The sequence below is a fragment of the Schistocerca nitens genome, chromosome 6 (genome assembly GCF_023898315.1).
Source record: "Schistocerca nitens isolate TAMUIC-IGC-003100 chromosome 6, iqSchNite1.1, whole genome shotgun sequence".
NCBI classification, from domain to species: Eukaryota; Metazoa; Arthropoda; class Insecta; order Orthoptera; family Acrididae; genus Schistocerca; species Schistocerca nitens.
Window position 1 is genome coordinate 412,477,021 of NC_064619.1, and position 22,740 is coordinate 412,499,760.

General features: G+C 39.8%; 1 protein-coding gene across 1 annotated transcript in view; it reads left to right on the forward strand.

Moving 5' to 3' along the window:
• LOC126263380 (uncharacterized) overlaps positions 1-22,740 on the forward strand; it is a 196,883-nt gene that overhangs the window by 156,856 nt on the left and 17,287 nt on the right. The window contains exons 3-7 of the mRNA XM_049960472.1: positions 11,097-11,253; positions 11,323-11,455; positions 13,481-13,675; positions 14,945-15,167; positions 21,238-22,003. Of these exons, the coding sequence (XP_049816429.1) occupies positions 11,097-11,253; positions 11,323-11,455; positions 13,481-13,675; positions 14,945-15,167; positions 21,238-22,003 (1,474 nt within the window). The remainder of the gene's footprint in view (positions 1-11,096; positions 11,254-11,322; positions 11,456-13,480; positions 13,676-14,944; positions 15,168-21,237; positions 22,004-22,740) is intronic.

Genomic DNA, 22,740 nt, shown 5'->3' on the forward strand with positions numbered 1-22,740 from the left:
CTGACACAAATACTAAACCTGGACTGCAGAACGTAAATATAAAATGCTATTTTCTTGAGTGAAAGGCCAGTGTCTTACCACTGCGCCATCGCGCTTGGTTTGTGACTAGGAAACCGTACTGAGTCCAATGAGGAGGCAATGACAAAGGTAGAAGGCTGATCTACGGACCTTCTGGAATCGCACTTCAATTTGAATCTACCCACTGGAGAAGGTGTTGGACCAACGTACAGTGAGCTACAAGGGTAGAAATATTTGTACATTTGTGATTTGAAAAGCAGCCTTCCAGTGTCAAGCAGAAAACTTCGGATGTCCAGACACAGGCATCCGCAGAAATTTATCCAAGAGGGGCCATGATGATAATACTGCCATATTGGATGTAACTGATTCTTTCGTTTGAGACTGTGCTGAGCCCCAAGAACTGTGCCAGAGAGCGTACAAACCTTACTCTACATAAAAGCCTTAGCAGCTACCCTCCCAAAGTTTTAAAGGTAGGTACATTATTTTGATACTTAATGGTAAGCATATTTCATCAGTAAATCTAAAGCACGTCTGGAAACGAAAACATTTTGTGATCGAGTTTTGTTTTATTCAGTGGCCGGTTTCTATCGCTATGATAATTAGATTGATCTATCTCCTTAAACGTAATAAGAGGGGCAAATAAATTTTATAACCAGGATTGTTATCGTCACATAATACAGTAAAAAAACACTATAAAATTGTAATAAACACTCAAAGCCCGTGATGCAGTGTCGTGTTACCGGCGGCCCTCCGTCGCGGGTCATGAGTATTTATTACAATTTTATCGTGTTTATTGCATTATGTGAGATCAGCCATAGCTATAAATTTATTTACTTCTATTAAATTTAAGGATACAGATCTACCTGACTGTGACCATAAAGATCGAAACTTGCCAATGAATAAAACAAAACTGCGATTCTAGAACGATTTGGTTTTCGCAGATTCTCAAACATTGAATCGCTGTTATCTTCAAGATGACAATGGCACCCCTCAAAAAGCACATGTATTTCTGTTATTAAATGCTACCTATGTGACCCATCAATGTGCAGTTACATTCTTGTTAGATTTAAATCCGTGCAGTTATTTACTAACAAAAATGTTTGTTTCATGTGCCAGGGATGTTTAGTTCACACTGAAAATTCAAAACCTTAGGTTGTAGAAACAATAAGAACTAACGACTAAATCCTGTTGGACTACAACAAATATAATCAGCAAAACGCCACATCAATACCCCACGAGCTAGAGAAACAGGAAATAAAGATTAAAAACGCTTATTCAACTTTGATATCATCTAAAACACTTTGTTTTCTTACAGAACCACATATCTAACCGTGTTAATGTATTTAGTGCAATATTTTTCATACCTTCTCTTATGTAATGTTCGAGTATTTCAAGTCAAACAAAATGTGCTTCGAAAGTTATATCTTTTAGGTTTTTTGAGTAAAGCGTACCCTAGAACTAGCATTACTTGTATAAATTACGGAAATCTCGCGGAACAGCCCTCAAATTGGCCTGTAGAAACGGCTTTTAACAGACTTGCGACTGAATCTCAGTCTGAGAGTTTATTATACAGCCATACCAGCAGGTGTTTGTAGCCGCGCTCGCCAACGTTAAATCTACGGTGCAACGGAACTACAGACAAGTGTCGCTAGAAATACGCTAGAATTTTGTGATGAAAAAGAAGTGTACATCCTCAGATCATAGAGGGGCCAAGCGGATCGCTTAGCGCTATCCCACCCCATCCCCAATCCCTCCCACGCCTTTCCGTTCCGTATCCCTGTGTTCGTAGGGTAGAGGTGACCAACCGTTCCGTTTACCTGGGGCACTTCAGAAGAAGCGACAATTTGTGGGGCCATACGTAATATACTTCACAATAACCGCCGAGGAAGGAAAAAAAAGTACGGTTGGGTCAATGGAGAGACCAACATCGTGAGGCGAGAGTTTCGGATTGAAAAAGTATTGTTATTTTACGTAAACGGATTTTTATTTTATTTATTTTTTTAACGGATCATGTGACAGATGTTTACTTCTTGCGTCGCATGCGGCCCGCGGGTTAGACACCCATGGTCTAGGGTATACGCAGCATTCAAGCCTACAATGCGCGTAAGGAAAAATATCTTCTCGGTTTATGTTGTTAGAACCCTGCTCGGCTCGAGGAGTAATTGTACGTCGGGATCTGGCGAAAGATCACTTGGCTAGTAGGTCGCATCGAAATGGCGTCGGTGAAAGGGATCCCCAAGGCTTCTGAGCAGACCGATGGCTGCTCAGGGCTCACGCACCACGCTCTGCGCGTATAAACAAACGATGAGTACTCGTGAGGGACAGCAAGCATGGACTGCTCCGATCCACTGCTGGTAACTTCGGTGTCCAGAATTCTCTTCAGAAATGCTGAAGCAGAAGTTAGCAGCGTTGTTTGTGTTACCATGCGAGAATACTGTGAATCTTCCGGGATGTATGATCGCGGGCCATGAAACTTTCGTCCAGAGCTGCGGTGGAAATCTTCAGACGTGCTCAACGTTGCTATATCAGTACCGTGAAAAGCGGGCAGAAATTCACTTGTGTAAAATCCCTACCCGTCCGGTAGCAAGTCTCAGCACCTCTGAAGATGTCCAACGCAGCTCTGGAAGAAAAGACAGCAACGAAAAGGTTTCATGGAACACGACGATACAGCCTGGAAGCTACATGCGAGTAGTAGTAGTAGTAGTAGTAGTAGTAGTAGTAGTAGCAGTAGTAGTTATAGTTGTTGTTGATGAATACTACAGCGCTTATTTTTATCTCCTTCCTTTAAAGAGACTTTTTTCTTTGTAAAATGCTAAAAAATTCATAGATGGGTATTTTACTATTAAATACAGTATCAGAACAAAATGAGATGGGAATATTAACGTAATCGTATTATGACAATTAACAATTCGTCATCTTCATTAAAAATGCCCTTCGCATTTCATTTTCTTTGTCAACTCGTAATTATAGTACGTATGAAGCTTCTTATGGAGAGCCCTCACTACAGAAAGATCGCTCTCTTGATATTATTTCATTGCTAGTACTTCAAAGTTGTGAGCCTTTCCCGTTGCCGGCCTTTCCTCTGTTCTCAGCTACCGGTATTTACTGTTTTCCTCTCCTCCTAGTCTTCCCTCCCTCCCCCCCCCCCCCCCACCTCACACACACACACACACACACACACACACACACACACACACACCAACCGCAGTAGTTTTATACTAGGCGATTTTTGAATGCCAATGAATATGTGAAATAATTTGCATTAGTGTTGCAAGTCATATTAGGTAGATTTGTTATCCTTCATTTATGTAAAACATTTCAAACAGTGTGTTCTTATTCATTCAAATACTTTTCAGTTGTACAACAACGTTAAAGACTTTTCTGACGTCTCACTTCATTAAGAAACGTTTAATACAGTCCCACTCGCGCGATATATTATGTACTGGCACAGGTGAGTGCAACTCAGGAGTTCTACCAGGTGACAGATAGTGAGAAGACAACATCCAGCGTGAGGTGTAGCGGCCATGTCAGTCAAGAAATAGTACACACATCAAAAAAAGTTTTGAATCATCCCGGTTCCCAGAACTACTGATGATAGACGCTGACTGTGGATATTGTATCAAAGACACAGTCGATTTGACTGTTCAGAGATGTCACTAAACCCGCCGAAAGATGTAAACAACCATGCATGAGCAGCGCACATTAGACGGAGGGGGTCCGACAGCCGATCAGTTTGTCATTCCACCAGGAAGGAGGTACACGGCTCGTGTTGTCTGTTGTTCAACCATGCCTAGACGGTCAGTACCGCGGTTCGATACCGTCCGCGCTTTGTTACTTCGTGCCAGGAAGGGCTCTCAACAAGGTAAGTGCCCAGGCGTCTCGGAGTGAACCAAAGCGATGTCATTCGGATATGGAGGAGATACGGAGAGGCACGAACTGTCGATGACATGCCTCGCTCAGGACGCCCAAGGGCTACTTCTGTATTGAAGACCTCGAACTACGGATCATGGCTCGGAGGAACTCTTGCAGCAACGTCACCTTGTTGAATAATGCTTTTTGTGCAGCCACAGGACGTCGTGTTACGACTCAAACTATGCGCAATAGGCTGCATGATGCGCAACTTCACTGCCGAGGTCCATCTTTGCAACCACGACATCATTCAGCGCGATAAAGTGGGCCCAACGGCATGCCAAATGGACCGCTCAGGACTGGCATCACGTTTTCTTCACCGATGAGTGTCTTATGTGCCTTCAACCAGAAAATCGTCGGAGACGTGTTTGGAGGCAACCCGGTCGGGCTGACCGCCTTAGACACACTGTCTAGCGAGTGCAGCAAGGTGGAGGTTCCCTGCTGTTTTGGGTTGGCATTATGTGGGGACGACGTACGTCGCTGGTGGTCATGGAAGGCGCCGTAACGGCTGTACGATACGTGAATGACATCCTCCGACCGATAGTGCAACCATATCGGCAGCATATTGGTGAGGCATTAGTCTTCATGGACGACGATTCGCCCCCCCCCCCCCCCACCCCATCGTGCATATCTTGTGAATGACTTCCTTCAGGATAACGACATCTCTCGACTACAGTGGCCAGCATGTTCTCCAGACATGAACCCTGTCGAACATGCCTGGGATAGATTGAAAAGGGCTGTTTACGAACGACGTGACCCACCAGCCACTCTGAGGGATCTACGCCGAATCGCCGTTGAGGAGTGGGAAAATCTGGATCAACAGTGTCTTGATGAACTTGTGGATAGTATGCCACGAAGAATACAGGCCTCCATCAATGCAAGAGGACGTGCTACTGGATATTAGAAGTACCGTTGTGTACAGCAATCTGGATCACCACCTCTGAAGGTCTAGCTGTATGGTGGTACAGCATGCAATGTGTGGTTTTCATGAACAATAGAAAGGACGGGATTTTTACGTTGATCTCTATTCCAATTTTCCGTACAGGTTCCGGAAGTCTCGGAACCGAGGTGATGCAAAACCGTTTTTGGCGTGTGTATTTCAGCAAAGTGACAGTGTCTGTTTCTGGCGAAACTGGTTTCCACAGTGCATGTTTAACGCTAATAATACTACAAAAAACATTGTGAGAGAACACCCCTCACTGTTGCTCTGTGAGAATCGTGGCTAAATGGTCAAGGAGCTGAATGCTTCTACCACCTCAACCAGTGCACGTCACGTCACGTCACCTCATTTCTTGCTAACGTTTCCCACAGCAATTCCCTTCTCCCGCACACTCCCCAACACTGCCTACACCATGTACTCAACCTTTTTCTTTTTCCTGAGGTATCACTACTTCGTCATCCTAACGACTCCCGTCTCCTTTGTAAGTTTATCATGCAGTTTCACACAGCACTAACTTTCTACGAGTGGCTTCTCCTGCTTACGCGTATTTCACATGAATCGCAGATATCTCGTCGTCCTATCACCTCCCCCCCTCTCCCCCCAAATCACTGACCACTTCTATCTCCTCGCTCACACCGCCCACGTTTTATGTCACTCCGTTTTTCACTCCCAGGTCAGTGTGATGTGGTTCTTACCCCACAGAGTACTTCTTTACGGATAATAAGTGTTGTGTGTACCAGGTGCGTTTGAAATCGATCATTGGTTTATGAGAAAATACATACATATGTATTTAGTGCGTTTTTATAATGTACAGGATGTCCCTCCTAATAGTCGTCAAACGCATTTTCTTTGGTTTCTTCAGCAGATATTTGCAATTTCGTTTCTGGAGTGTGTAGCTGGAGTCAGCCGAAACAAGTGCTGCTCATCACGTCTTTCATGCGACGCCCAGCCTCGATGGAAAGCGTCCGTTTGTTTCCCGTGAAATACAAAATGATTTTTAAAGCGGAATTTTACGTCCGGTTCGATATAGAGGTCCAAAATTAACCTAGTGCGCTATTCATTTTATCGACATGTATTAACAAGAACAGTAAAACACAAAGAATAATCACAACTGCCGGCCGAAGTGGCCGTGCGGTTAAAGGCGCTGCAGTCTGGAACCGCAAGACCGCTACGGTCGCAGGTTCGAATCCTGCCTCGGGCATGGATGTTTGTGATTTCCTTAGGTTAGTTAGGTTTAACTAGTTCTAAGTTCTAGGGGACTAATGACCTCAGCAGTTGAGTCCCATAGTGCTCAGAGCCATTTGAACCAATAATCACAACTCAAGCAGTGACTGAGTAGCGCTGTATGCTTGGCAGTAGCAGTCAGCATGGACTAGTGCGGTGCTGTCGTTGCTGCACAGCTGGTTATTCTTCTGCGGTTTACTGTTCTTTTTAATACATACTGCTAAAACGAATATCACACTAGACTAATTTGGGTCCGCAACCGACACGTAAAACTCCGCTTTAACAATTATTTTATGGTGGGAAGTAACCGATGCTTTCCGACGACACTGGACATCGCGTGAAAGACATGAACAGTCGACTAACAGAAAAAACGAAACTGCACGCATCCGCCGAAACATCAGAGAAAATGCACCGGACGGCTCTTACAAGGAACATCATTAACTCGACCTCATACTTTAAGGGCGAAAACGCACACTTACAACATATCACCCCCCAGCAATCGATCCCGCGAGAAAATTTGGGCTAGAATTGTGATAGTACGCAGCTGTGACCTTACGAATGGATAGCTTTTTAAGTTTCGTTCCCACCGTTCGTTTGATGCTCGCTCGACCCCACTGCAGCCACCCAATGCCAGCACGTCAATTGGTGTGCAGTGATTTAGTAAGAGGTTTGTGAAATATTTCTGTAACATTGATAACGTGCTTTGTTGATTATGTGAAACTGCGCGGCTTCTGGGATGTAGTTTATGCCAGAGATCTCCTTGCTCTGATCACTTTTATGTTGTGATTCACAAATGAATTTTAAATGAATGATACGAATGAGTGTCTCATTAAAGAAATAGCAGAGCGCTATTCCATTATTAACACTGTTGTGCATTCTTTTCTTCGGATTTTAAAACTGGCAGTGTTACAGTGAAGGGCATATGCAGGAGACGCGCTATTCTTTAGCGTGATTGACATGATTAAATTGTAAATCGAAAATAATTTCATTTCATAATAATTCTTGAGTTGCTTAAGTTTAATCATTTAGCTTTTGAGGCGCGTATATCAGTACGAGCATCAGTACGAGAAAATTGTTAGTTAATATTGAGCTTAATGTTCCTGAGGTAGACAAACCATATACCGTGCCCACATTACTTACCTATTTTTTCGCGAACAATAACATTGATTTTCGAACATATTTCGTAACAGATTTGGTAGATGTGTCTACTCTCCCTCCCCCCCCCCTCCCCCCTCTCTCCCATCGCCTTCATCATCCCGTGAATATCGTCTGCGTACTCTTTTGTCCCGGTATCAAGACATAGATAAGACAGAAGGCATACTATTAATTACACTAGTCAATAAATTTAAACTTCGCCGGCCGCGGTGGCCTCGCGGTTCTAGGCGCGCAGTCCGGAACCGTGCGACTGCTACGGTCGCAGGTTCGAATCCTGCCTCGGGCATGGGTGTGTGTGATGTCCTTAGGTTAGTTAGGTTTAAGTAGTTCTAAGTTCTAGGGGACTAATGACCACAGTAGTTGAGTCCCATAGTGCTCAGAGCCAAATTTAAACTTCTCTGCATCTGGTTTGTAAATAGCAGTAATAACCTAATATTGTGGCGCTGAATTCACTGGGAGAATCAGTTTTTCTCTGTAAGGTCACATTTCCTAGATACACACCAGAATTAAAAACAGTACTAGCGAACACTGACAGAATTAAAACAAACAAGAAATACATATTCAAAACTTTACAACTCCCTGTTTAATATGTATAAATTGTCAGCATATTTTCAACTTTATCTACTTTGGCACTCTGAAACTGTGATAACGATGCTCTCCTTTTATGTGCTTTTTCCTCAGTCGTCTTAACAAGACCGCGGCACTGGTCTCCCGTCATCAAAGGGTTCAGTGACCTTGGTAACAGTGTTTCGTGATACGGATGTCTTTGTGAAAGTGCTCACACTGCTCATCGCTTACAGCTCCCAAACTTTCCGAAAATAAATCATGGTGTGAATGTAAAAAAGTGAATTTTAGCCACATTCCACACACCGTGTCTTGTAACTAACTATCTAGCTGGTTATTCACAATGGAAACTTAGTTGCCCAAGAAGCCTTAAGGACTGGTTTGAAAGTGGACCAAGCAGCTAATTCGGTATTTGCGAGTTTGGTATCAAAAATGAGATCTTCCATCAATTTTGTTATTCGTGGCCCATCAAATATACCTTCTTTCAGCTTTTCCTTCATTAAATATAGGAGAATTTTCTTTGAGTGACTGAAGGCCCGACATCCTTTACCTGTAGCTTCTAGAAGGTTTTTCATAAGACCCAACTTGATATGAAAAAGGGACGAAATGATTTCATCGGGTTCAATTAATGAAATACTTTCTTACATTTTCCTTTTCAAATACATATGATTTCCTTATACAGGGTATTCGGATATTCCCGTTACAAACTTCTGAAACTTATAGGGGGAGTGATTACATAATATTTTGAATAGGAACCCATGTCCAGAAACGTACCATTTCCGTTCTACGACGGTTTCAATTTAAATATGTAAGCGTCCACGTCTGCTGAGGGGAAAGAGAAAGGTCTCAGAGTTGCTTGTCGTGGTATGTAATGGGGTCACCTGATGTCACTTAACGTCTGCCTTGCTACGTGACTCATGTAGAGACAGAAGAAGATCTGATGACCCGACTTATGGCCGCTGCACTAGAAACTGAAGAAACGTCAGGTGGGATGGAGAAAATAACATGCGTCCTTGGTATAATGTCAGAAGGGATGTGCTCTCACCGCTGCTGTTCAATTGTGCGCTTGAGAAAGTAGTTAGAGAATAGAACACAAATGTTAAGAGTGGTGTAAGACTGGGTTGCAAAAAGAAGAACTTTAAAGTAAACTGCATTGCTTTTGCAGATGGTATGGCCCTGATTGTTGAAACAATGGAAGCAGCACGGGAACACATCCTTGAACTAAAGAAAGAAGCAGCTAAAATAGGTCTTCACATTTCCTTTGAAAAAACTAAGATATTGACAAACATCAAGCACTCATGTAAATACCTCAAAGTTCAAGAACAAAAGATTGAAATAGTAAAAGAATTCAAATAATTCGGAGAATGGATTAGTCGGAATGCTGGGGAAAGCAAATCAGTAGAACCCAGAAAAAATAAACTTCAATTGGCCTTCCAACAAACAAAAAATCACTTTCATGGGGATCCAAAATTACATGTTACAAGACAGTGATTAATTCATTTATATGTTTCGAAGAGGGAAATGAAGCAATTTCTGGACTACCGAATGTGCTACCTACAGCTTGGAGAACACGTTTTCTTGGGCTATTTACCATTTGTCTCACTTTTATCATAGGTCTCACTTTTATCATCAGTGACGAACGGCACAAAGCACAACATATGTGTGTAGTGGGTAGACTATGTGAAGAACCTGTAACATCCATCGCATAAGGCTATTAATTAAGAAAAAGTAATTATTGATAACTTCTACAATCAATATATGGTATTTACAAAATTGTGATAATAGTAATGATATTTTGAAAATAATTTAATTTCGTGGCTGCAACAGAAAGGAATCGTTTGGTTTTTACCCCTACGAAAATTTCATTTTATCCCTCAGGAGGTAAATACCTCTATGTTGGGAACCAATTTAGATTAGTTTTTCGTTCCATAGATCCGTGCTGAGGAGATCATCGTGGGTGTGGAACATGTCAATTTTTTTAAAAGCTGAAATAATAATACTAATAGTATGAATGTATACAATACATAATTGGTTTCTATTAAAAAAATTCGTCAATGGAGTAAAAGGAGTTGGCTACTAGTAAATCTTTCAGGCTCCTTTTAGACTGATCTTTATTTGTAACTAAATTTTTTATGTTTGCTGGCAAATTATTGAAGATGAGTGTTCCTGAGTAGTGGACCCCTTTTTGAACTAAAGTAAGTGCTTTTAAGTCCTTGTGCAGATCATTTTTGTTCCTCGTATTGTATGTATGAACTGAGCTGTTTGTTGGAAAGAGAGATATATTTTTTTAGGACAAATTTCATTAAGGAGTAAATATACTGAGAGGCAGTAGTTAGTATACCCAGTTCTTTGAAGAGGTTTCTACAGGACGTCCGTGAATTTACTCCACAAATAATACGTATTACACGCTTTTGTACCCTGAAAACTTTTGTTTGACTTGACATTATGGAATGAAAGTAGGCAAAGTATGCAAGCTTTTTCATTTTTATGTCGCCTATGTCAGCTAACACTCGAATTGCAAATACAGATTTGTTAAGGCGTTTCTGCAGTTCTGTGGTGTGCTCCTCCCAACTGAATTTATTATCAAATTGCAATCCCAGGAATTTAAGACTGTCAACCTCTTCTATCTGCTCTTCTTCACAATTTATGCATATGCTGGGTGGAAACCTCTTACAGGTTCTGAATTGCATGTAGTGAGTCTTTTCGAAGTCAAATGTCAGTGAGTTGGCTTTAAATCATTTATTAATATCCATGAAAATATCATTAGCAGATCTTTCTAGAACTACACTCGACGTACTATTTATTGCAATACTTGTGTCATCTGCAAACAAAACGAACTCTGCTTCTGGCAGTGCAACTGATGAGAGATCATTAATGTACACAAGAAAAAGCAATGGCCCTAAGATGGATCCTTGTGGGACACCACATGCAATTTCTTCCCATTCTGATGATGACTGACGACTTAATTCACTAGCCCCTTGCACTGACACCCTTCGTTTCCTGTTAGCGAGGTATGACTTGAACCATTTTGCAGCACTGCCCATGACACCATAGAATTCTAATTTATTTAAAAGGATGTTGTGGTTCACATAGTCAAATGCCTTTGACAAATCACAGAAAATACCTGCTGCTTGTAATTTGTTATTTAATGAATTAAGTGCTCTAGGTTCACGTTGTATACCACAGGAAATAACAGTTTAGGTTACATTAGGGGTGTAGCGTAAGTTTACGAGTAGACCAATAGTGAATAATTTGACTGGTGACGCATATCTGTGGTAATGCGCAGGCCTGGCGACGTGGGGCAAGAAGGTGGGCCGCAAGTGGGAGCAGCTGAAGCGCAGCGACTCGTCGGAGCTGCTGGCGGTGGCGCCCGGCCGCAGGCGGCACTGGTCCCCGGGCAAGGCGCCGGCCGCCGGCGCTGCCCCCGGCTCCGCGGCCGCCACGCCGCCGCCTGCCGCGGGGGTGGGGGCCGCCACCGGCACCGCCGCAGCCAGCGCGTCTGCCGCCCGCAGCGGCCGCCGCATCTCCAGGGTCGAGTCGCTGCGCAGCCTCTTCGTGCGCGACGAGCGATCCAAGCAGCAGCAGCAGCAACGGGTGGCTCCTGCCGCTGCCGCCGCCGCCGACTCGAGGAAGGACGCCGAGTGGGTACGTTTTGCCCGTCTCATTCCTGTGTCAATAGTCGCAAGCTGGAGTGTGCTCCTCCCTGGACTGAAAGCCGATCACTAGCTCAAAAATTCGCTTTCCGTTGTAGCAATGCACTTTTCGGTATACAGTTCTCGGTTCACTATTGTTTTCTGGTCGAGAATTAAGTTGCCAACACGAAGCCATTAACTCGAACGTCAGCTTTCTACGTGAAAAGTTTGTGATGTCAGAGTGTGGAAAATGTACGACAGAGGCTCACTCAAAGGGCAGAGCACGGTCGAGGAATCCAGATGTTTTCAATGTGCATTCAGAGGCTGACTAATGTAATGGAAGAAGGCCACCTCAGTGACCCGTAGGCCGCTTCTCGCATCGTGGCAGTCAGAGCATTGTGGCTACTGGGCACAGGTAAAATGGTGTGTTGTGTGTATTACACGCATGTGAAGAACATCTGTCAAAGGTGTAAATCAACGTAATAAACATTGTTGTGTGTCTCTGACAAATTGAAAAACTGGTTTATGCTCCTCCATTTGCATAAGTCTGCAGCTCGTGGTCTAGTGGCTAGTGTTGCTGCCTTTGGATCACCGGATCTCGGGTTCCATTCCCGGCCAGGTTGAGGATTTTCTCTCCCGGGTACTGGGTGTTTGTGTTGTCATCATCATCGTCATCATCAAGTTAGAGAGGGCGCTCACTGCTATATTACTACATATACAGGGTGTTTATAAATGAATATCGGGGTTTCAACGATTTATAATATTTATTATATTAAACTTACAATTATAAATGATGTGTCAAATGAAAGAGCAACTCGAGCAGTTTTACCAAGAACCTTATAAATGTTAAATGTGAGCACCATTTATCACACGGCACACATAAAGTCTATAGACAAGTTCTTCCCAAACTTTGATAAGTGTGTCTTCAGTGATTGTAGCAACAGTTGCTCGGAGACACGTACACTCAATCCTTGATGAAGTGCTAATGGAAAGAATCATATGGCCTTAGGTTGAGTGAACATGGAGGACATGCAAAACAAGCCCTGTCATTGGGCCCCTTGCGGCCTATCCAGCACTTTGGTACAGTGAAGTTCAACCGATCGCGTACTTCACTATGCCAGTGAGGTGGCACACCATCTTGCGGGAAGATAAAGTTCTCTGGCTAATCTTCTTCCAACTTCAGCCGGAACGCACGTTGCACAGTAACTACAGATTCGGTCTTTGCAAACTGTAAAACACAAAACGCTTTCTGTTCACTAGTCGCAATCTTCGCTACTACTGCTGTATAGAGGATTGAGATGGAAACAATGTGTGCTGCACATGTACACTAGTGCCAAATATAACAGTTTGAGTTGCTCTTTCATATGAGACATCATTTATAAGAGTAAGTTTAATGTAATAAATATTACAAAGTGTTAAAACCCCCAATATTCATTTATAAACACCCTGTATTGTTTTTCTCAATTGTTACCTTGAGAGAGACCAGGCAATGTCACCTGCATCAAATAATTGCATAAACTCTTAGTCTGCAGTGCTATATGTTGTTGAAACAATACTTTCAAAAGGCAATGAAACAACAGTTAAGATAGGCAGATTAAAATAAACACAGATGACATCACTGTACAAGATGAATTTTGCATCTTCCCAAATATATTAGCATTTTTATTATAATCTATACATTTTGTTTTGATATTATTATTGTGGGTGCATTGTTGTAGTTGTTGCTAAACCTGATAACGAAAAATGGAGTATTGAACTGTACGTAACTGACCTGTGGTGGCCTAAATTAAATAAAAGGCAAATTTCAAAGAAACATGCCTACTAAGGTATTCTGATATTAAAAGCAACTGCTTGATTGGTGGCATCTTTACTTAACAATGTTACTGGCTTCAGTAATTCCATGTACAGTAAGTTCTTTTTCGTAAGTTTTCCTTTCCATGAAACACACACTGTGCTCTTCCTTTTGGAATTGATTTGCTTTTATTGTATTCAACTCGCAAAACTCTAAAGTTAGAACAAATTTTTTTTTATTGTACAGGTTAAGGAGGAATGTAGGCGTGGACTGGCAGATCTTTACCAGCTGAATGCTCTTTTGCTGGATGAGCAACAGGTGTTGGACTATTTGGCAGCTGCTGGTGGCTCTGGCCGCACATTGAGTTGTGAGGACCTGCTAGCCACCTTGCAGCAACACAAGGCAATGGCAAATGGTGGCTGCCCTATTCCACCTTCACAGGTATGAAGTTATGATCATTAAAACTGCCTGCTACAAATTAAATACATAATCTTACTCACTGTAGTATAGCTCAAATAAAATTAGTTTCTGATTGACTGATATCAGTGATGGGGAGTGACATGGCTAACCCTCTCACTCACCTATCATTCCCCATGTCCCACGTAAACTGACTCAGTTCGCAGTGCTCTGTCTTCACAAGAGACAACATAGCAATCATGGGGAATCCATAATTAGTTTGCACTTGGCTGATGCCCATCACCCATCTCACTGAAATATCACTCTAAAAGTTACTTTAATCAGGGCTGGATATGTTGATGAAACATGCCTAATCTAAGTACCTCAAAATTGTTCATAAAGGAACTCACGTATATGAGAAGCAAAGTCTACTGAAGCTCCATTCTCCTGTAACCACATGTCCATAAGTCCTTGCATTGAAATTGAGTTATTAGCATGCTTTGTATCATATTCAGATCACAATTCCTATACACATACCCTTCAAAAAATAACACCTGAACATAAATTGTAAAAGCATTCCAGCTCCTATCATGACATGAAGTGAGTTCTGTTTCAACTGTCACACATAACGGTCATTTCTCTGAGACTAGAAAATCACAGTCCTATGTAAGCTGTGATATATCACATATACATCAGAAAATAGCTCTTGGGTGACACAAAGAATCTGCAAATTATACCAAAAAAGCACAGCACACTGCAACTCGCTGGTTCCTGTTATCAGTTCATCCACAAACATCAGTCTAAATCGTTTGAATTTCAAATAGTTTTGTTGGCACCCAAGCAGTGTGTTCCATAAAACAACTATTTCCCCTATTGTTCAAAATTAAGAGGGGTGTGGGAATATCCCAGGCACACTGTCGAAGTTAAGAAATGACAAATGCATGTACATGAATATAACACATTTGAGCTACACGAGTTTTCTGTTTGGAAGTGTAACTTTCTTCCACAATCATCTTTCATTGTGTAATACAATATTTTAAAGGGAAGTTCTGCAACAGGAAAGCTGGTTTGTGTTAATGATCTACAGTGGACTTGGCAGAGATTCTATAAATGTAAATGTCATCTATAATTTTCCCAGTGCTTACTTGCGGCTTGCTGCAATAACTGTCATTTAGGATTAGCATCATCTGAAAACTGTGTACAACATTAACTATACATTTGTTTACTCAACACCAACCTGACTGCAGTTACAATAAATTCAGTCACTCTTTGATGATTTATTAACCTGTCGCACCAATAAATATTTTGTTGCAGCCTGCAGCACCAGCTTCAAATGCTGGTCGTAAGTTGGCTGTGCTAACAGAGGAGACAACAGTTAGCTCTCCTCGTGTACGACGAAGGGGGAATAGCTGTGATGATCTGCTGGCTGCTGGATGTGATGATCCAGAGCCAAGGAGGCAAAGGAATAAGCCATCAGGATTTCGTGCTGGTCGTACTGTCTCTCTCACAAATCCTCCTACACAACCAGTAGCAAATGGTAACTAAAACAGATCTTACATTTATATCTGCATTTCAAAAGAATTTAATTCTCATATGTTATGGATTGCTGTTTCAAACGTTGAAACAATTTCCCTCTAAAATTGCTAATGATTTCTTCCTTGCTCTTGCTTTGCCAATTCATCATTAAGTTCTCTCTAAATATTCAAAGAACTCTGTTGATAAACAATGTGACCCACTCATGTTATACTTTAGTTTCACAATACTGGTAAATAAAAAAAATGCTCTACACAGTGGACCACCATCATTTTCAAACTGATATATATTTTTGAATATTTATTTGAGAGATTTCACATACATATTTTAAATGAGAGTTTGTGTCATAAGAACTTGTGTTCTTTTCATATTAGTCCAGCAGATTGGACACATTTCAAACATGAAGTGATGAATGCCATGTAACACCCTCAACAACGAATCAGTGCACAAACTCCATTAGATCAGTTTCAAAATTATTCTGATATTGTTGAGAAATCTGTTCTGCATTCACTTCCTCTCAGCACTCAACAGATGCAGTACCCACTTTATGCACGGATTGCTCATAGTTATTCCCCTTGCAAAATGCACCATACTTTTACTTCTGATACAAATATGGCATTAATTGTTTCATACACTTTTAATCACTCATAGTCCAACAACACATTGTTGGTCTTTTGTAGTTGCAGTCACATGAATCATCTTCAAAGGAAGCTGGGTAACAATCGAATTCAGATAATCATTTCATGACTATTAAAAATGAAGCAGCACAATGCTTGGAAAGTTTCACAGGCTTCAGATTAATTTTGATTGGGATAAACTATCCAAAATGAGCAGTTCCTTGCTGGGACAAAATTCTAGTACAATTGTTTATACAAAGTAAACAACAAAACTGCTTTAGAAAGCATTATAAAAATTGAATCCAAAAATAAAGTTAGCAATTGTTGTTACTTGTTAGTATTCATTAACAAAAAATACTATTGTTAACACTCTTTGCAAGCCAGACTGGAAACTTTTCACGTTATTGTAAAGCAGATGATGGCCACAATAGTGTGTTGAAACAGTACATACTAATCTGGAATGAAAGTTTTCATTGATCTACCTACAGACACCAAAAGTCTCATACTTGAACCCTGAATTCAGGAGCAAATTGACAAAGTAGCTGTTACAAAATTAATTCTACTCAGTAAGTAAATTTTGTGGCATAAATAGTCATGCTTGTGTGTAGTTTTGTTGTATATACTATCTATATCATTAGTGCAAGCATAAAAAATTATCATGTTGATTTTAAAGCATTAAGATACTGCTGACAACAGTGTCTTATAGTGTATGGGTAAATATCAATTCTGATTCTTGTTCTACATCTTCATCTACATGATTACTCTTCAATTCACAATTAAATGCCTGGTAAAGGGCTCATGGAACCACCTTAAACTATTTCTCCACTGTTCCAGTCTCAATCAGTGCAGAAAAACAAACACAATCTTTCTATGCAAGCTCTGATTTCTCTTATTTTATTATGATGGTATTTCTCTCTACATATTTTCTCATCATTGGAATTTCATGAGAAGATACTGCTCCAATGAAAAATGGCTTTGTTTTAATGATTGCCAACACAACTCACGTATCATATTCATAGCACACTTTCCCCTATTTCACAGTAATACAAAAAGAGCAGCCTCTCATTGAAATTTTTCGTTGTCCTTCATCAATCCTATCTTATGCAGATCTCATGCCACACAATAGTACTCCCAGAGAGGATGTACAAGCGTAGTGTAAGCAGTATCTTTAGTAGGCCTGTTGCATTCTCTAATTGTTCCGCCACTATATCTCAGGAGCCAATACTGACATCACAGGGCAGTACCTTGGGCTGCATAAGTACTGTTCTTACTATTAGTTGGTAACCTACGTAAATAAGGTGTGTTAAGGGTTCCCAATAGACTAGCTACAGTAAGGGCGGAAGAAGTTGACCGCAAGCCCCCAAGTACTGATTATTAAAATTTCACAACTTTTAGAACACTTCATGTCAAGTGTTCACTGCTTAATAGCGCTGCCACCTCTGCGATCCCAAAGTTGTGATGCTGTAGTTGCATTATGAAGTATTGCTGTGTTGTCCATGTGAACAGATGAAAAAATGGTTCAAATGGCTCTGAGCACTATGGGACTTAACATCTATGGTCATCAGTCCCCTAGAACTTAGAACTACTTAAACCTAACTAACCTAAGGACAACACACAAGACCCAACCATCACGAGGCAGAGAAAATCCCTGACCCCGCCGGGAATCGAACCCGGGAATGTGAACAGATGAGTAATGGATTACTAACATTTATATTTAAATGCATTATACAATATGAGACAGGGGCAAAACTGGTTACTAAGTTTTTTGTATGCGGAGGGTTGAAATTAACAGTACAGTTAGTCTGCAAAAAATCAGCAGAGTCCTCTAACTGGGGAGATATCAAGAACGAAGTCTCACATGGTTCAGTTGTGGGTCCCTTATTGCTCTTAATATATATTAATGGCTTGCCACTGTATTCATGAAGATCCAAAGCTAGTTCTTACTGCCCATGATAGCACTCACATGCAACAAACAGGAATCATCTGAGGATATTGTAAATAATTTCTTTCAGAAAATTATTTAGTGGTTCTCTGCAAAAACACAGTATATACAATTCTGTACAGTAAATTGCACAACACCATTGATAAACATAGACTTTGAACAGAAGTCTGTTGCCAAGGCAGAATATTCAAAATTTCTGGGCGTGTGTCTGTAGGTGAGAAACTGAATTGGAAGAAACACATTGATGATCTGCTGGCACAGTTATGTTCAATTACTTATGCTATTAGTGTTATTACAAATTTTGGTGATAAACATATCAGTAAATTAACCTACTGTGACCATCTTAATTCACTGCTTTCATATTTTGGGGTGATTATCATTAAGAGAAAAAGTATTCATTGCATAAAAGAATGTAATCAGAATAATGGTTGGAGCCCACCCAATATCACCTTGCACACATTATTTAAGGAACTTTGCATATTCACTTACGAATTTTGTTATTAATAACCCATACCAATTAAAAAATAATAGTGAAGTGAATAGCTACAACCACTAGATGAAAGGGTGATCTTCACTATTCTGGGTTAAATATGACTTTGGCACAGAAAGGGGTGAGTTATTCTGTGACAAAAATCTTTTGTCATTTGCCAAATAGCATTAGAAGTCTGACCAACCATCATTTGAAAACAGATCAAAAGAATTTCTGAATGACAACTCCTTCTACTCAACAGGTGAATTTTTAGATAGGAAGTAGTAGCTGTAAAAAGAAAAGTAATTATATGGTGTAAAGAAAACTTATGTTGCACTGTCACATTCTATATCATTACGAAACATCATATTCATGACCTATGGAACAAGTATTAATGTAATTTGATGTAATTGAATGTAGCTTTCCTTCTTCTCACTGCACTGTATTATGATACCTTAACTTAATTTCTCACTGTTTGCCAGAAATGTGTGCCACTTTTGAAGATGAGCAACTGTATAATGCACAGTCATGAATCCATGTTTCTACAATGTCAAAATTTATACATAGTAGCTTCTTGATACTAGTCATACATGCCCACCAGTTGTGAATACTAAAAGACACACAATAAAGGATGCCCCTGTTGCATCCTCTAACCTCACAGTGGCTGCCTACTTAGCCCTCTGTCCTAGAGGTAATTGACCAACTATACTTGGTTCATAGCCAAATTCACCAGCCTCCATTAAAATTGAGTACTAAGCACATTTTAAAATGTTACTGGTCTCAGTAAATATTTTTGTTCATTACTGAGCAGGAAAATTACTCTCTCGAGCAGCTCTTTACATTAGTTAATGTTCATGGATTTGGCTGTTAGTTGCTATATGCATATTATTATAAAATACAGCTAAGAATCATGGGCAGTAGTTTGATGACTATTGCCCTAAATTTTAGTTGAATTGGCAGTCTTTAGATTTATGTGATTTGTTGCGTAGCCAAAATTTAGTGGATTCCTATTAGTATTCATGAGGATTAATTCATACTTTTCATTTTTTAGAGTCAGTTTCCACTTTTTGCACCATACAGTTATCTTGTCTAAATCATTTTGGAATTGGTTTTTATCATCTGATGACTGTAAAAGATGGTACATGGCGGCTGCAGCAGCAGCAGCTCCTGCAATCAATCTAGGAGGGCTGTTTAGATTGTCTCATAAATCATTCATGTAGATCAGGATAGCAGAGGACCTATATCACTTCCTTCAGGAATGCTGGATATTACTTGTGTCTTACTTGATGACTTTACATCAGTTACTATGAACTGTGATCTTTTTGAAAGGAAATCATCACTCCAGTCGCACAACTGAGACAATAGTCGGTGGGCATGGAATTTCATTAGAAGTCTGTTGTGAAGAACAGTTTCGATTGTCTTCGGGAAATCTAAAAATATAGGATCAGTTTGACATTCCCTATTGATATCACTCAATACTTAGTGAGAATAAAGAGCTAGTTGTATTTCAAAAGAACAATATTTTCTGAATCTGTGTTGTCCATGAGTCAATAAATTGTTTTCTTCGAGGCAGTTCATAATATTTGAACAGCTTGTATGATCCAAATTCTTGTTGAAAAGGGTCTGTAATTCATTGGATCTTTCCTTTCTTGAGTGTTGCTGTGACATGTCCAACTTTCAATTTTACACATACAGATCTTTCGTTGAGCTAGCAGTTGTATGTGATTGCTAAGTAAGGAGCTATTGTATCAGAATACTCTGAAAGGAACCTAACTTGTATAGAATCTGGTCCAGAGGTCTTGCCTTTATTAAGTGATTTAAGCTGCATTGCTACACTGAAGACTTCTAATTTAGCAGCAGTTCTTGATCAAATTTTAGAAATTTACTTTGTCTTCTTCGGTGGATGAATTTTGGAAAATCAAGTTTAATGACTCTGCTTTAATGACACTGTCCTCAGTAACAGCACTATAATATTCACTCAGTGGAGGTATTGATTGCATCTTGCCACGGATGTACTTTACATATGACCAGGAGCTATTGGGATTTCCTGCTGGGTTTTGAGACAGTTTCATTGTGAAAACTATTAAAAGCATATCACATTGAAGATAACACTAAATTTTGAGCTGCTTTGGCCGACCCTATTTATTTTTATGTATTACGGTTTTAAATCAATTGATATGAGTACTGTCATGAATCTACCGTATTGTATACATAATAGTAAATTTTATGAAAAATCCATTAGTATCCTAAAATAGTAGCTTATTCCATATTCTAGCATCTCTAACGCAATTGTGATCAGCAGAACTTGCAATATAATTAAATAAGAATAAAATACATTGTTATTACTTACACTTTTGATGCTAGGTAACAGTGATATTTGTTCATTAATTTAACTTTGCACTATAGCATGCAGTGAGACTTCTCCTTTTCTTCGTGTAGAAGAAATATATGAGATGAAACATCATCTGTGACATGTGTTAAAATTTATTTGCGCAAATGTAGTTCTCTAGAGGGAAAGCAGGAGTCAATAAAAGTTTGTGATTAATTAATTAAACTTCATAGATGCATTGAATCAGATTGTTACCCACCAGCCACAGCAAGTATTTGACATGGTTCATTTGTTACTGTAGGCATTATTTATATGTGCTCTCTGAGGTTAGCAAGGGTGCCCATATCTGGAGGCAAGGGGGAGACAGCCCTCCCCCTCCTCCCAGCTCTCCCAGAAAAGGAAAAAATATAATGTAGTCAGGTGTTTTTCTTTCAAGAAATGATTTAAAAGTCAGTGTTATGCAGGTTTTTAACAGGGTCATAACTGGTGCTTTTTATGGCTAAGTCACCATTCATCTTTTGGAATATTAAAAATACTCCATGCCTCCAGGTCTTGACCCCAACTGCCCCTAAAAACTAACATATATGGGTGTGCTTTCTGGTTAGTAGATGACACTGAATTCTAGAAAATTCAATAGTTACAGTTAATTTTTTTATACATAACATTCATTTTATTGTGTATAGTCAATTTACTTATTCAGAATATTTTATATTTCAGGTGTGCTGCCTACTGCAATAAACGGTAACAATCTGTCAATCACAACAGCAAATGGGCAACAGCTGTCAGTTGATGAACTGTGTGCATTCCTGAGTAATTTACTTGCTGTAAAATCTGATGAGAGTGGTTATGAAAGTGATTCAACGCGAGCTGGTTCAGATTCTCCTCGAGGTTCCATAAAGTCTGCTGCATCAGATTTTCCTTCAATGATTAATGGAAATCATATACAAGCAATATTTGGTAGTGTACAACCTAGGCAGCCATTGCAACATCAGCGATCAAATGCATCGTCTTTAGCTGAACAAGATGATGAGACTAAAACTACAAAGTCTTTGAACTGTGATGATGACGCTGCTATTCCAGATGATGTTTTTGAAGAGGAAGAGGAACATTGTGATAATGTTAATATAGTTGAAAATGGGACAGATGAGAAGTTGTCATTCTCTCGACAGAGAAATGCTCGGATTAATATGGGAATTCGCCGAGGTGATGTGAAGACACTGGGTGGCCGTAAGACTGGAAGTGTTGGTGGTGGTAATGTAAATGACACTGAACAACAGTCACTCCTCTGTGACCGATGCAAACCACAAAAACAGCAACAACCAATGCAGAATTCCCAACACACACAAGAAAGAGAATTTAAGTGTATTCGATTCGCCAAGGATGATTCTGGTGAGCTAGGAGTTTACATTGAGAAGAAAGATCCTAGTGCAAGGTCAACATGTTACATAATTTCCCATATTGAACCAGGAGGACCCATTGACAGGTACATAACAGAATACTGCTGATTAGCCTTACAAGCAATTACCCTCACTGGAAAAAAATTCTCAAAATAATTGTAATTCTTTATGAAAATACATCCTTGTATGTACAAACGTCTTCAATGTATCAGACAAATATGGTTTCGTCTCTGCATCATCATCAAAACTAAACATTTAGAAATAGTTCAAAATTACTATTAAATATAAACTGTTGTAAAATATTAATAAGTGCAATCTAATACCCAGTATCTTACTATGCTTTACGCCTTCTCATGCGTCATGCCCTAAAACTGGGTACACGAGCAGGCTACATTTAAATTTGTGAGAAATCAAATGTAAAAAATTATTTATGTTTAAAAATTTATAAGATAAACATTATTTCCCATGTTACAAAAATATAAACAACAATAATTAAATGTATCAGAAGACAGGCCAATGAATGGGGATAAATAATCTGATAAAATGAAATGAACATAGTATTTAATTACAGTAACTAAGAACAACATAACATAAAAAAGAGCAAAGAAACCAGGCATAAGTAAAAATATTACAGTTAAAGCTACAGAATCTTACCAGAAAAGGACCATAGAATGAGAAAGGTAAAGTTAAATGGCAACAAGTTCGGTACAGCTGGCAGCACTGGTCAATATTTTATAAGTATTTATATCTAATAGTAATTTTATATTTTTATCTTATGTATGTTTTAGTTGTGGTAATGACATATTAGAATGTGAAACCATTT